We start from the raw sequence: 16,310 nt of genomic DNA, 5'->3' as shown, positions 1-16,310 counted from the left end.
TTCACCTTCAATCTGTCTAAAGGCCACAGCCTGCCCCGTGGGGCGAGCGCCCGAGTGCGTCCACTCAGGGCTGAACAAGGGGTGCTCATAGTACTCCTCGTCGGAGTGGTAGGGGTCGTCCTCAGGCACAGAAACTGAGATGGAGGGGGCGAGGAACTTGCACCTCTCTCGGGAATTTTGGAAGCGGCGGAGAGGGCCCGCCTCCTCCTCATCCCCTACATCTACAAACAAGACAGACACAAGGAGAAGAACTGCAGGGAAATCTGGACACCCAGACGGAGGAAGAAGTAAAGGAAGAGGCAGGAAAATAAAAAAGGAAAATAATGAAATACACACGAAAATGTCCATTTTAAAGTTGAGTTTACTAAAAAAAAAAGTTTGCTAACTTTGAAGAAAAGTGGACAAACAGTGGAATCTCTAAAGCAGGGGTCTCAAACTCAATTTACTTGGGGGCCACTGAAGCTAGGGTCTGGGCGGGACTGAGCCGCATCAGGTTTTCCCAAAAAAAAACAAAAAAAAACGCATTTATTAAAAACAGAAAAATGAACAAACTTTGCTTTGGTTTCGATTTTCTACAAGAAAAGCTCTGATAAAACATTCCACTGTTCTCAAATATCTTACTTTTTATTTTTCTACACAAAATAAGATGAAAAATAAATAAACAAATCAAGAATAAAGAAAATCAATCAGTAATAAATAAATAAATATAATAAAAATAATAAAACAGCAAATAATAAACTTAAGAAACCACATATAGTTGGTGGGTAGACAAATTATTTTTTTCAGATTAAAATGAACAAAGCATTATTAGAGCCCTGTAGACATGACAAAACACGACTATAGTCACATTTATACTCTTTTTATTTACAACATATTGCGCAACTGCAGGGTCTTGAGACACATGCTAACTCGCAAACTAGAGAGCTAGCGACAATACGCGGTAGCCTTCAAGTTATTTCCTTTAAATTTAAATTGCCAAAAATTTACCACTTCCACACGGATAGGGAGGATAACTATTAACAGTTATTTAACCTTTAACATGAACATTAATCAAAGTAATAATTTTTTCTGGGTACATGATACCATACAGCATCCATATCAAACTTGCGCGCGCCGCACTAACATTAAACTTTCATATCAAGGCGGGGGCCTCAAACTAGTGACCTGCGGGCCACATTTGGCCCGCGGGCCGCGTGTTTGAGACCCCTGCTCTAAAGTGTGCAAATGTGTCAAATCGCGGCGGATGTTTCAGGAAGCCATGGTGTTGCAAAAAGCCTTGAGAAAATTTGTCGGTTCTGTGCCACAGGTTGCATAGCTAATTATTTTTAGTAATTTTAGTATTTTTTTAGTAAAATTTTAGTAATTTAAAAATTACATAGCAGTATCTGGGTCCAAACTCGGACCGCGGTCCGCCAGTAAGTGCTTTAACGGTTCCCCTGTTTGCTTTCTTGTTTTTTTTGGTCAACTGATACAGTACGTGCTTTTTCTTAACCGACCAATCAAATATTTGCCAATTTGATATTACAGGTGGTGGTTTAAAAATGGACATTTTCTGTTTAGAACGCTTGAGGGGAAACATTCGCCAAACTGAATAGAAAAATTGGAAATAGCCAAAAAAAACAAAAAAAAAAAAGAACGGTAATCAGAGAAGGGGCTGACACACAAAGACATTGACGAGAAAACTGTGGCCAGCAGCTCATGAGAAACCAGCATTGTCAGGCCAGCTATGCATGCTTTGAAGAAATTTTGCATGGTTTTTTCTATAAAACAATGAATAGGTGAACGACGCAAAACATTAAAAAGTAATCAAACCCCAACAACAACCATACCAAACCCAAGGACATTCATTATCATCTGATGCAACAAAATCTTTCAAATTTATTGCTACCATTTAAAAAAAATCCAGTCCTATTTACTTTTACAGATTCAGTTCGAGCAAAATAGCCAACAACTGGCATGCTTCATATCCTCAAGTAGGGTCAATCGTGTTAATGCACCACACTTACTATCAAGCAAATCCACATCTGTAGCCTATATTATTATGCAAACGTTTCGTACAATGCCATAACATCAAACGTTTGCTGCATAGTTTACAAACTTAAGCATATTTTGTACCTGGTTTCAAGCTTTAATACACTGACAGATACTATAGGCTGTAAGTCCCGCTTACAGTGTGAGCCACAACATCTCACGAGTCACACACACACAAAAAAAAAACATTCACAATTGCCAAACAAAACCCACCATGAAGGGACAAAAACAAGGTCAGTTACTCGTCTGTTATATTAGTAAGTGGCGAGACAGCGAGGTATGCAGGTTAGAGAGGCAAATGGAAGAAAAGAATGATTACGCCTCGTTGTGTTGTTCTTCGATAAGTCAGTTACTGTTTCAACATGACGAGGATGGAGCAGAATCAGTGTTAGACAAAGTGTTCTTTGTTCAGAACTCCAGATGACACTTGGGTAATGGAGTAATTCCAGAGTTCCCAGCACACCAATGAAAATAAAATACTCCATTAGGTTATAATAACAATGCATCGCAAATGGCACTATTCTGTACATGTATACACTTACGGTAATCATGTGTTTGCCTACCTTGCTCAAGAGGACCAAAATGCTCTGCAGCGGGTGAAGGAGGAGGCGACGGAGGTAAATTGGTGGTGTCTTCAACTACGCAAGAAAATGTAGAAAAAAGAATGAGAGAAGTGTGACATGCATCATGTCTGATCATGTTTTTTTCTAATCTAGTCAAATCATTCCTATCACTGGCCACAACATTAAGTATATACAGTCATGTGTCGTTTGTACCTCCCAAATGGTGAAAAAGTGTCAAAACATTCCCCCCCACTGACAAATACAGCACCTGGTAGTACTACTATTAAAGCCCAAGGTTTGACCCCAATGGGTTAAGGAATCACAGTACAGTATTTGTTACGGTAGAAGGGCAAAGGATAGTGATAGGAAACTAATGACTCAGTGAATTCCTTCTCGAGTCTTCATCAAGGACCTGTGAGTCAGTGAAACTCATGAGACAGTGAAACTAGAATCTTTGTCCAGTTGAGTTGAGTAACGGGAAACTCAAGCCGTCGTCTTTTTCCGCGAAACTCGACTCAGTGACTCTCGAAACTCGAGGCTTTACCAACCTGTGAGTCAGTGAATCTCGAGTTTTCTTTGAGTATCCGTAAGTCAGTGAAACGCGAGTCTTTACCAACCTGTGAGTCAGTGAATTTTGAGTTTTCTTTGAGTATCCGTAAGTCAGTGAAACTCGAGTCTTTATCAACCTGTGAGTCAGTGAATCTCGAGTCTTTACCACCCTGTGAGTCAGTGAATCTCGAGTTTTCTTTGAGTATCCATAAGTCTGTGAAACTCGAGTCTTTATCAACCTGTGAGTCAGTGAATCTCGAGTCTTTACCAACCTGTGAGTCAGTGAATCTTGAGTTTTCTTTGAATATCCATAAGTCAGTGAAACTCGAGTCTTTACCAACCTGTGAGTCAGTGAATCTCGAGTTTTCTTTGAGTAGCCGTAAGTCAGTGAAACTCGAGTCTTTACCACCCTGTGAGTCAGTGAATCTCGAGTTTTTTTTGAGTATCCGTAAGTCAGTGAAACTCGAGTCTTTATCAACCTGTGAGTCAGTGAATCTCGAGTCTTTACCAACCTGTGAGTCAGTGAATCTCGAGTTTTCTTTGAGTATCCATAAGTCAGTGAAACTCGAGTCTTTACCAACCTGTGAGTCAGTGAAACTGGAGTCTTTACCAACCCGTGAGTCAGTGAATCTCGAGTTTTCTTTGAATATCCATAAGTCAGTGAAACTCGAGTCTTTATCAACCTGTGAGTCAGTGAATCTCGAGTCTTTACCAACCTGTGAGTCAGTGAATCTCGAGTTTTCTTTGAGTAGCCGTAAGTCAGTGAAACTCGAGTCTTTACCACCCTGTGAGTCAGTGAATCTCGAGTTTTTTTTGAGTATCCGTAAGTCAGTGAAACTCGAGTCTTTATCAACCTGTGAGTCAGTGAATCTCGAGTCTTTACCAACCTGTGAGTCAGTGAATCTCGAGTTTTCTTTGAATATCCATAAGTCAGTGAAACTCGAGTCTTTATCAACCTGTGAGTCAGTGAATCTCGAGTCTTTACCAACCTGTGAGTCAGTGAATCTTGAGTTTTCTTTGAATATCCATAAGTCAGTGAAACTCGAGTCTTTACCAACCCGTGAGTCAGTGAATCTCGAGTTTTCTTTGAATATCCATAAGTTGAGTGAAATCAGTCGATACCAATACCGATCACACACATGCAGTATAAATGTTTAAATGTACTACGAGCTCTATGAGGGGTCACCAAGGTTTTTTTTTCTTCTGAGAACTACTTTTACAAAATGAAAATAGCCACGTCATGATTAATTCAATCAGATGCAAGTGTACCTAATGTTGTGCCCAGTGAGTGTTTGCCGCAAGTGTTTGTGTGGTAAACCTGATGGCAGCCTTTGACTCTCCTGTTCGCCCTTTAGCACTGCCACTGCCTCTGCTGTCACTTCCTGCACAATCCTAGCTGACACTTGTTCTGAAGACATAAAAAAAACACACACACACAGAAACACAGGATTGTTCTTGAGATTTGTGCACACCGAGTGGTAAAAACACATCTGAGTCTAATCTGAGGCATGTCTGTGAAAACACAGACACAGCAGGATCCGGTGGTGGAATTGAGCTTTTTGGTTCCAGTCAGGGGATAAGCCGGCTGGAAAAAGCGACAGTTTAGAGACCCTGGAAGAACGGCAGCACCGTGGAAATACAACATTCCCATTCCAGTGTACAAGCAAATGCCAACTTTGAGGTTCTTGAAATTAGTTCAATAAATTGCATTCTTAGAAACATAATTACTGACCTTGGTATGACGCCTAAGTGAAAATGTCCAAAATTATACTCAATTAACCATTTTTCCCTCCACAGTGACATGTCAGTCACAAGTGTAACAATGTCTCAGGTGGGAATGGTGAACTGGTGTGTTAAATCTGGGGTTGTCATTCTCCCACTCTCGTATATTGCTCAGTGGAAGTTCAACATCACACCCCATCTCAAAGAGCTCTAAGACGATGTGAAAAAAGAAATGCTGCTCCATATGAAGATAAGAATACCTTCCAACAACGCTATGGTCCACCAAAGAGGTTGAGTGCATGTGTCCAGTGTCATATCCACAGGTTTTGTGTGTAAAATATACATGAGTGCTGCCAGAATTGCTGCAAAAGTAAAAGTATTGTAAGGAATCAGCCTGTCAAGCTAACAAAAACAACTGTTCAATTTAATGATGAACCTGCACCCTTGAAAAAGTGATTTTGCATTTTCAAAGCGCCATAACTAAGGTGTAATATCTGGCACCGGCAGGCATCAGACAGCAACCAAAGAATAATGTATGAATGCAGACGCAACAGTTTCTTATTGTACAGTTTATTATGTAATAATAATTCATGTGTTTTAATAGTAGTACGACCAGAATTAAAATTACATTTGATTTGAGTTTTTCCTGCATGGCAACAATGTTTACTGCAAATGATGGTACCACACACACACACACACAGTTACAGGGACACAATACAATCCACTTCCAAACCCTGATATGAAGCAGTACTTAACAGTAACCAAGCAACCTATATATACGCCAGACAAGATTTTTAACTGCATGACATTGTGCTTTTATTCATTCGTCTACATTTTTTCATTCGTCTACAGACATGCAATCTATTGGAAAATGCTCCCATTACATTTCAGTGTGAATTATCAAATTAACCACGTCATAAAATGGTCAAATGATAATCTCCTTTTTAAAACGTTTTAACAAAAATACAACAAATACATCTGTCAAATCTGTTACGAATACATATGTTATTCTGCAATTTAAAATTTATTTAAAGTGCTTAGACAGCTATATTTTTTGTTAACAAATTCAGTTCAGTAGTTTTTTTTTTTCCTTTTCACTAACAATGGACAATTTTGGCAGAACAATATTATCGTCTGATATTGGCCTAAAAATGACACATCTGTATTGGGTTTTTTTTTCTACCAATAATGATATAGTTTGCACAGTGGAATTATTTCATGATTTCCTTTCATACATTCTCCTTTTGGGTTGTAGTTATACAATATGCAAATTTATAAATATTTATATTATATTTATATTTATATTATATTTATAAATATTAAATATTTATTTTTATTTTTTATTTTTTATTTTTTATTTTTTATTTTTTATTTTTTATTTTTTATTTTTTATTTTTTATTTTTTATTTTTTATTTTTTATTTTTTATTTTTTATTTTTTATTTGTTTAATAGCAAATTGGGGTGTGGAAATAATGAACTCTACGAAACACTATTCAATCATGAATGGAGAATTATTAATTTATTTTTTATTATTATTATTATTACACAGTGCTATTTTATGGTTCTGTAAATATGCATAAGTATGCACAGCACAAAATGAGCCACAAATGAAAAAAAAAATAGCTGGATGCAAAAAGTACTGTTGAGTTGAAACAAATGTTGGTCATTTCAAAAAATATTTTGAAAATAAATATCAAACCATGAATTTACTGCATTGTTGCACGACTAATATACGTATAAATATATATATATATGTATATATATCACATATAATATATTGTATATGTTTACATATATTTTATTTTTATTTTTATTTTTATTTTTATTTTTATTTTTATTTTTATTTTTATTTTTATTTTTATTTTTATTTTTATTTTTATTTTTATTTTTATTTTTATTTTTATTTTTATTTTTATTTTTATTTTTACTGCTGTGTTATTGTGCAATGACAATAAAAAAAGTCTATGTCTATGTCTATCTCACAAACAACATGTATACCAGTGTTAAAAATTAACAAAGAGCATAAAAGGCACATATTACCTGCAGTGACGACGACAATGCTCCATCTCAAGGCACAGACCACAACTAGGAGCCCGGAATCAACACACAGTGGGAGTGGAGCACACAGACTCACACGTACACACAAAAAGAGGGTACGGGGAGTGCGATTGGATGCAAAAGCAGCCACCATCAAAAATGTGTAAAGGAAGTTGTTTCCTTGACAACAGACTGGTGGGCCACTGTGACTCTGGTGCCAGTGGTGCTCCCAATGCCAGAAACATGGTGTGACGGTGTGATGATAATAAACCAATAAGAAAAGCATCTGTATTGAAAAATAATAGGCTAGAACTGATAAAATCGGTAGTAACCGGCTATTGAAATAGTGATTGAACATTTTTCTATATTTGTTTTGCGCTCATGTAGTGGATAACGACACAAAGAGTCACAATATCTTTCTCTTAGCCTCTTAAAAAAAAACTAAACATGGTGAGCTCCAGGCTCAACGTAATGTCAAGGGGAAATTTAGTGCTTCAGAGGTTCTTGTTGTGTCTGAAGAGCTGACTCGGAGAATGCTAAAGGCCAGCTGATTATCGAGTGTCAGCGATTTTATGCAGTTTACTATCGCAAGTGCTTGCAGTCAATGGAACGATACATGTCGTAGCAAGGGTATGGGAATTAAAAATCGATGAGTCAATTGATTGTTTACTGGGAATCTTGTTGATTTGGTAAAAACAAGACATTTTGTAGTCATGTCTGTTGCGGCTTTTCCAAATGTATTCCATTAAAAAAAAAAAAAAATCACATCGTTCGTTGCTGTTTCAGAGTTGCCTATTACACAAGCAAAATGGTTCCAGAACAAAAGTAGTAGTTTAGGTCACTAATAAAGAAAAGTGCAAAAGTAGCAAAAACTCTTTTGCATCAGAGTTTCTTGGAAAGTACACAGCAGATCATTATAAGCAGCTGGTGTCAAACGTCCCAAAGTGGAATCCATCTACGCTTGCAAGCAAGCTTCAGAGACTTAATAAAAAGGATCTCTGTTTTTTTTATTTTTCATTATTTATTAGTTATTTGATCACCTGTTGTTTAAGATATTTGTTGTTTATTTGTTGTTTATTTGTTGACAGATAAAGAAGTGCTTAACTGAAATATTTCCAAATTTTTATTATTATTTTTAAGCAAAAATCCCTACATCTATTATACAAACAGATGCGATTTTAATGTAAAACAATATCATTAAATATCTTGAATACATTAGCTAACCAGCACAGTCATTGAAGTCATTGAAGTCAATCAACTGAAATTGATTTTCACTTCATCTTATCAAAATAAATGTGATTTATCCATTTTTAGCTCAGAAGCAGATGGAGTCCAAACATTTTTGGTCTAAATAAATCATTTTCAAGTATAAACATGGATTAATGGATTAATTAATTGTACTCCCACATTTAAAGACAAAGACCTGGGTATGCATATCTAAGCTATGCATCATCATTACCATGGAGCAACTTGTAGTACTTTCACAGTTTAGTGGTAGTGTGTACGAATTATGTATATAATATTAATGTACAAGTAGGCAAGCATTAGTACTACATACATATATACGTGTGTAGTAATAATAAATATCAACATTTTCAGAGGGTTTGGGCCCTGACAAACCGGTGTATGCGTGTCAGTGGACCTAGGAACATGTATGTGAGTTCATATTATGTCTTATTTCTGTCATATATATTTTATTTTGTCTGATTACAGTATGTCTACTAGGTTACAAGATTAAAGGTGACAATAGCTGTCACTAATAATAAGTGGACCTGACAAGACTGATGTGTGCTCATGTGTGTCTATATTATGTCTTATTTTCTGTCATAATGTGTACTGTAATACACTTAAAATGTAAGATAATACAAGTAGAAGGGTGACTATAGGGTTGTTGTTTCATGCCTGGAAGGCTCTAATAATGTTACAAAATGCATTTAGACGTTCTAAACAGGTTTTATATGATCTAACTATTAAAATATTCTATTTATAAAAAAAGGAATTCACTTCTTTTCACGGTTGGGTCTGGGCAAAAAAGAACAAAGGCACTCGGAAAACAAATTGGTGGGGACCCGTTGTCATAGTAACACCACTGGTGCATCACCGTTTCCCTCTCCAGGGTGTCAGTGATTGTTAGCCGGGCGTTTGAGGGCTAAGGAAACAGACCTAACGTTGTAATTACGGCACACTTAATAACAGCATGTGATTCCGCAAACGACATAGCGTGCTGCCAACCCCACGCGTCACAACAGCATTACAATTACGACGCGTACATCAATTTAACGCTTTTGTTAGCTAGCATGAAAACGTGTTAATATTTATCTATCTGTAGAAAGCTCTGTATGATTTGCATTCCGTTACATAATTATCCAAATAAATGATTAAAACAAGTTTCAAAGCGACTACTATTTCCACGGAGAAAGACAGATAAACATGAACTACCATTAACAACATCAGAATTCTTAATAGCTGTTTACAGTGTGACTGCAAGGTATGCTGGGTGGACTGTCAGTGGGCTCGAGACCATGCCCTGTAGACTGTACATTTTTGTTGTTAGCACTTTCATGCATTGATTTATTCATTGTTGCTTATCCTCACCGGGGTCGCGGTTTCCAATTAACGTAACATGCAAAGTCCCATGGAACCCAAGTACTTGTTCAATGCATGCACCCAAACGTTCAAACATAACAAATTACATATGGTCACCTGATAGCGTTGGTAAAGATTCAAACAACTCATCTACTAAGAATGAAAAAAAACATACCTGCAGTTATGGCGTGAGCACCCGTTAGCTCCCCATTGAAGCCATTCTCCCTAGCAGAGAAGGGGACAGAGGTCGCATGGGTCCCAGATGTCTGGCAAGTCCTGTACGAGGAAGAGGAGAAACCATTGGCTCCGTGGGTACCAGTCGGCTCCTGCCCCCCTGATGGGTCCCACTGGGAGGCACTGTCTTCTGGCTGCCGGTCATCTGCCATGCTGGTGGAGCTGGTGGCAGGGGAGGCGGATGTTGATTTGCGTTGGGTTTCTCCTTCTGTGGGGAGGGAGGAGAAGCAGGCATGGTAACAAATCAGCGTATGATTTAGTGCAAAATGAGCAATTTTTGGACATTTATGGACATTTACATGTGTAAATGGCATAAATGTCATTTTTGGAGGTGTTCGAAATCACCTTGTAAATCAACTAATGCTAATAGCTAGGCTGTATGTGAGATTTCTAATGTGAATGTGAGCTATTTTTTATTTTATTTTATTTTATTTTATTTTATTTTATTTTATTTTATTTTATTTTATTTTATTTTATTTTATTTTATTTTATTTTATTTATGCTGAAGGTCACAGCAGTAGGTTTGTGGCTCTTACCAAACATTTATTGTACTATAGCTTTTCACAAAAGCAAAAAAGGACATTTGGAGAAGCACAGCAGACTGATGAGATGTCGACCGGGGGTGTGGGTGTGGGGGGGGGGAGTCAATAACTTCATCTTGAAGGGCACTGCTACATTGAGCATTGGTTACAGTTCTCAAAGAGTCAGTCAGCACTAGGAGCTATGTGATGATTGGATTCTCTGTGGCACAATTTATGAGTCTTGCTCCAGTCTAGTAGGGCTGTACTGCAGCATCACACTATGCTTTGTGCCTCAATGAAGGGGGGGGGGCATGAATTTCACTCTGATATTTCAGATATATTTGTTACCCCCTTTATTAACAGACAGAACAATTAGGGTGATTTCAAACTCGCACATGCAAATTTGTGTGCGTGTGCAGTCAAAGCTGGGTTTTCGGTTTTTGACTAAATTAGTCCATTTGCCCAATACTCTATCATTCCGCAGAATGAAGTACCCAAACGCAGCACCCTACACACACGTTTATATTGAGTGCAACTCCTAAATAAACGACTATAATTGCAAAGAATCCTGTGGGTGCCAGGAATTTGATAGAGAAGCTGAGAAATACTACAGAATTCACAAAAGAAGTCATCACAAAGTATGAACGTGGTGTGCGCGTGGCCGATCTGGACAAAATGCACAGGCAATTCCGCAATAATAAGTTCTACACATATAAACAAACCACCATTCACATTCATACCTATGGAAAATTAACCTAGCATGTTTTTGGAATGTGGGAGGAAACCGGAGTACCCGGAGAAAACCCACACATGCACAGGGAGAACATGCAAACTCCACACAGAGATGGCCGAGGGTGGAATTGAACTATCTGTGAGGCCTGCTTGCTAACCACTCATCCGCCGTGCAGCCCAAATTTATTACATAATATTATATAAAATAGTTTTCCATTATTTTTTTGCATGTAAAGCTATAATTAGAAGTTATGAAATACAGTATATTGTAGTGAATATTAATAAAGTAAACTGAAGTACCACTGTATAAGGAAACCTGGTCAATGTAAATGGGACGTTTGGGGCGGCATGGCTCAGTTGGAAGACTCTCCCGACCTGAAGGTTGCGGGTTTGCTGTTTCCGTGATCATGTCGAAGTATCCTTGGGCAAGATACTGAACCCCTAGTTGCTCCTGATGCTGCATCATTAGTAGGTAAATGCGCTAACAGTGCCTTGGAAGTGGAAAAGCCCAATACAAGTGGAAGACCATTGACCATTATGAAAAAAGGCTAATTTAATTCCATGTTATGTTTACTGGCAACTAACGTCCCATTGACATATTTGTACCTGGAGATAATTTTTGCCAAAACCCATGAAACAATCTATGCACCTCATCCGGTGAGATACCTTGACATGTCATGTTTTTTTTGTGTGATTTTAATGTTTTGGTGAACTTCAGAGCTTCCCAATGCTCAACTTTGATTCCAAAGGACTAAATGAAAGGTAAAAACCCAACAGCCAAATAAAGATGAATGTGAGGAAAGCTGACTTTAAATCACAGTCAGAAGAAGTGAACTCCAAACTGTCCGTGTATCCATCAGAGAATGAATGTGTTGAATATTTAATTAGTGTACATAAGCTCCTTTGGTCGGGATTCGATGGAGCTTTGCATGAGTCAGCTCCAAACGGATATGGGAATGACAGCTCGATAGAGACTCTGCAAGACTCTTTCACTCGAGAGAACCTTGCAGTATATTTCGTGAGTGACTTCTTCACTGCCACAGCTATTCTTTCGCTGCCGTGACCCCTGCTTGGGTCTTATCGGAACGCCACTTTTATTTATTCAAAGTCGTAAAATATTTAACCAGTGTAGTCACCCTGTCTTCCTCCTGCCTGTCTAGTGATGGAGGTCACTCTGAGTTCTCTGGCTGGCCTCCACCTCCCACAAAATCATCATCAGTGGTAGATTGGTTGGTGAAATGGCCACCTATTTGACCTGTATATTTTTGATTGGGAATACATAGACCTATAAAACTGCATCACAAGCTGTGTTAAAGTGTCAAAGTCATCAATCATCAACATAGGTTACAAACTATGTAATACACTTATATTGCATCCCTATAAATACTTGCTTTTCTACAATAAATCCATGAAGATGAGCTCATCGTAGGAATATACTGTGTTGGTTGTGTTCTCCTGGTGCTATGAGTAGTAGTACTCATCGTCCATGTGGAAGACTTGGTGTATTACTTGGTGTAATGTTATTGATTTAATGTGGTCCATATTATTACATTACATATTATTATTATATATTACCCCTACATTTCTAACCTGATGATTAGGTTTCAGAGCGAGAGTTTCAAGGTGACTAATAACACACAAATTGTTTTGCATCCAAACACTGATCTATTCGACACAGTGACAAATAGAACCGAGAGTCTTCTGCATTGAACAATGGGGTCCCAGGATTGACTCCTGTGGAACCCCACAGGTCGTATTACCATATGGAGTATTCCCTCTCTTCCAGATAGGATTGAACCAGTATAGAGCAATACCAGAGATTCCCATCCAGTTTTCTAACCTCTGAAATAAGACCACGTGGTCAACTGTGCCCAAGATTTCTACCAGAACTATAGACTGAGACTTTATCTGCACCTGTGTTCAGATGGATATCATTTGTCATCTTGATCAGAGTTGTCTCTAAAACCTGATTGGAAAGTATCAAACGTAAACTGTAAACCTTAAACTGTATTATGGAAAGCAGGAAGTGAACAAATGTACTGATTATAAAAGTACCAGATGGAGGGGTAGGATTTAATAAGCTTTGCTTCTTCCTACTCCTTTTGGACATGTGGAACTGTGAACTGATTATGTGATGCATTCAATTGTAATCTGATGCATGTTCAAATGAAATAAAACCATTACCATTATCATATAAATGTCATGTAAACAATACCAAAGCGTCTGATATTGAGCTTTACGTATTTTGGATGTGAGCCCTGAAAGACGTTTTAGATGGCTCTACACAGAGTTTTTACTGACACTGACATTACACAAAGTCCATGGAAACACTACTGGAATCTGGAAGATCTCGAAAGCTTTCTGTGAGGGTTATGTGTAGCTACACTATAGGAGTCACTACAGATCTCCTTTAATGACAGCAGTTTGGAAACCTTTGGAAAAGTTCCAGTCTGATTACTAAGTGAGATATCAACTCGATGAGTCAGCACAGTTTTTAAAAATCTAGTGGTTAACTCATGAAGGCTCATCAAGGTTGTATATGTACTTTGCATTCCCTTTTAAGAATTGTGTTTAATGCAGAATCACAGCTTCTTTTTCTTTCAAACTATACACTATTACAGTATTTTTCATCTTTTTCATCTCCCAGCACAATGCACATATATGTATACGCCCTTGACCATTCAATGTATGAGTGATGTAGACAAGAACGACTATTGCAGCGTCTCTCGCCATGTTGCAGCATGAGCCACATCAGAAGTGTTACACACTCACAGGAAGAAGGCTGACTGGTTTGCTCTTTTCACCTACTGGATGAAAGGCACACTGACAATGCTTCTTCCTTGACTGACTCAGCAGCCGTGTACCGCCTTTGACAGCATTTTCAGACTAAGCTCTGAAACAGAATCAAGTATATTTTACATATTTAATATAAAATTCACTTCAATAACTTCAATAATGGAAGACATTTTCTTTACTCTGGCCACCAAAATATTTTACCCTTATATTATACCCTTTTTCGGTGGCACGGCGGTCGAGTGGTTAGCATGCAGACCTCACAGTTAGGAGACTAGGGTTCAATTCCACCCTCGGCCATCTCTGTGTGGAGTTTGCATGCTCCGGTTTCCTCCCACATTCCAAAAACATGCTAGGTTAATTGGCTACTCCAAATTGTCCATAGGTATGAATGTGAGTGTGAATGGTTGTTTGTCTATATGTGCCCTGTGATTGGCTGGCAACCAGTCCAGGGTGTACCCCGCCTCTCGCCTGAAGACAGCTGGGATAGGCTCCAGCACCCCCTGTGACCCTCGTGAAGAAAAAGCGGTAGAAAATGAATGAATGAATGACCCTTTTTCTACAGAAAAAAACATGTCATATACCTTAAGTTATTATTAAGTTATAATTAATAAATCACTGTTTTGTAGTTGACTACGGCCTATTATTAGCCAAAAAAACACTTGACATATTTGTACAAAAATTGTTAAATTAACAAATATACAAACATAAGAAGATGCATTCAAAGACATGGCTGTAGTATGTTATACTCACCACTAGGTTTCAGTGATGTTACTTTAATGTTGGGCGAGACACACAGGCACTATACTTGATCGCCGGAACAACTTGCTTTGATTGGAGATTTGAATCCCGAGTAAAAATTCCTAATTTGATGAATTTGATTAAATCCCTAAATAGGCCACTTCGTGTCTGACACTCAGACAATTAGGTCACAAATTAACCAAACATGCCGGAGTACCCAGAGGAGGGAGAACATGCAAACTCCACTTCCCGATCACCTGACTGAGGAGCCAACATGCTAACCACTCGACCACCGTACGGCCATGAATTTCATGAGGAGTGAGCCATTTCGCCATTCGCTGGTGGCTTAGGAACAGGACCCCAGCAAAACTGTTCAATATATAAAACAAACGGGTATGTACAAATGTATCTCTCCAATCAAATCCAATCTAAACATATTTGCTAAGTGTATGTAAGGCCAGAAGCTGTAATGTCAAAAAATGGTTCCATCTGGATGTGATCCAGGTTGCGCATTTGGCAACACCTTACATTTATTTTGGCTCTGTAACGGAAATAGCATCCAAGGTGGATTTATCACGGAGAACAGCAGCGAGCTGGGTTTAAGGTGCGATAGGACACCAAAATGTAGTGACAAGGAAACAAGAACATGGATTTAAACAATGAAATGATGTGTCAGGCAAGTCACATTCCATGTTTTGCTTATCCACGGCTGGATGGACTGTGTTGTGATATCATGTGCTTTATCACATACGACAGTATTAATTGGCCCTGTACCCTAGAAACCGCCCATGAATGATACAGGAAAAGGCCGAAATGATACTGTGTCAAAGCCCAGGGCAGTGATACTGATAAAATATAGAGTTTAACCATGTCCAGTATCAGCCCCCGTAGCTGTCCACTCAGAGCGCGCTGCTCTGGTATCGTGCCTGTGAAACAACCAATCAGAGAACAGCATACGAGTGCTTAGTGCCTAGTGCTTCTCCAGTCACCAAAAAAACCCAAACTTGATAAATGGAACTTTAATTGTCAGACATTGATAAGATAAGACTGTTGATAAAATATTATTGTTGAAATATTTTTGCAATTATTGTGTTTACACTGTTAAGATATACAGTAAAGTCTTGTTATATCGATATCGGTTAAAACGAATTACTACTTATTACGATACTATTTTCATTTCCCGGCAAATTTCTAGTTTTTTATGATATAATTAGTTCCGTTAGTACGATACACGGTTATTATGATAATCCGGTTACTACGATGTCCTTTTCATCTCCCGGCAGCCAATTTGGTCTGCTTATATCGATACAAAAGCAGCTTAAATCAATCTTTGCTTAAGGATTTCAATACCAAAAAAGAACACGGCGAACGGCTGCTTCCAGTCAACTTTATTTTTCACACTTCCACCACCAGAGTGCAGCACACACAGCGGAAAACACCCGTCCCTCGCGCCTACCCCTCCGGGTGGCAACACCTTCCCTATCGATAGTTCCGGGGTGAATTATGTCCCGGTAACCGGTAATCACTACAGCGTAAGTTTATTTTTATTTACTGTAGTACAAAATTCATTGTAGTACAAAAGCATGCTAGATACGCAATCCATAAACTCAAGGAGAAAATTACATGCCATATCAAAGATCCGCCCACTTTTAATGCAGTTCGGATATATGGATAGTCCGGTTATATCGATATTTTTTCCGACTCCCGAGAATATCGATTTAACGAGACTTTATTGTAATACATGTGATAAACTGGAAATTTTCTGGAAACAAAATGGTCTTTTGATTAAATAGTACGTGA

The 16,310-nt window shown here is 38.2% G+C and overlaps 1 protein-coding gene across 5 annotated transcripts in view; it reads right to left on the bottom strand.

Moving 5' to 3' along the window:
• map2 (microtubule-associated protein 2) overlaps positions 1-16,310 on the bottom strand; it is a 71,592-nt gene that overhangs the window by 30,577 nt on the left and 24,705 nt on the right. For 4 of the 5 annotated variants that reach the window (XM_078795238.1, XM_078795239.1, XM_078795240.1 and 1 more), the window contains exons 4-7: positions 9,665-9,931; positions 4,462-4,551; positions 2,595-2,669; positions 6-221 (exon numbers count right to left, since the gene is read on the bottom strand). In XM_078795238.1, coding sequence (XP_078651364.1) covers positions 6-221; positions 2,595-2,669; positions 4,462-4,551; positions 9,665-9,875 — 592 coding nt within the window. In that variant the 5' untranslated portion in view covers positions 9,876-9,931. The remainder of the gene's footprint in view (positions 1-5; positions 222-2,594; positions 2,670-4,461; positions 4,552-9,664; positions 9,932-16,310) is intronic. The other variant, XM_078795241.1, reaches the window with a different exon arrangement.

Source organism: Doryrhamphus excisus, linkage group LG12 (assembly GCF_037039965.1).
Source record: "Doryrhamphus excisus strain RoL-2023G ecotype Guam linkage group LG12, RoL_Dexc_Guam_v1.1, whole genome shotgun sequence".
Lineage (NCBI taxonomy): Eukaryota > Metazoa > Chordata > Actinopteri > Syngnathiformes > Syngnathidae > Doryrhamphus > Doryrhamphus excisus.
This window is presented reverse-complemented; position numbering and strand designations above follow the sequence as displayed.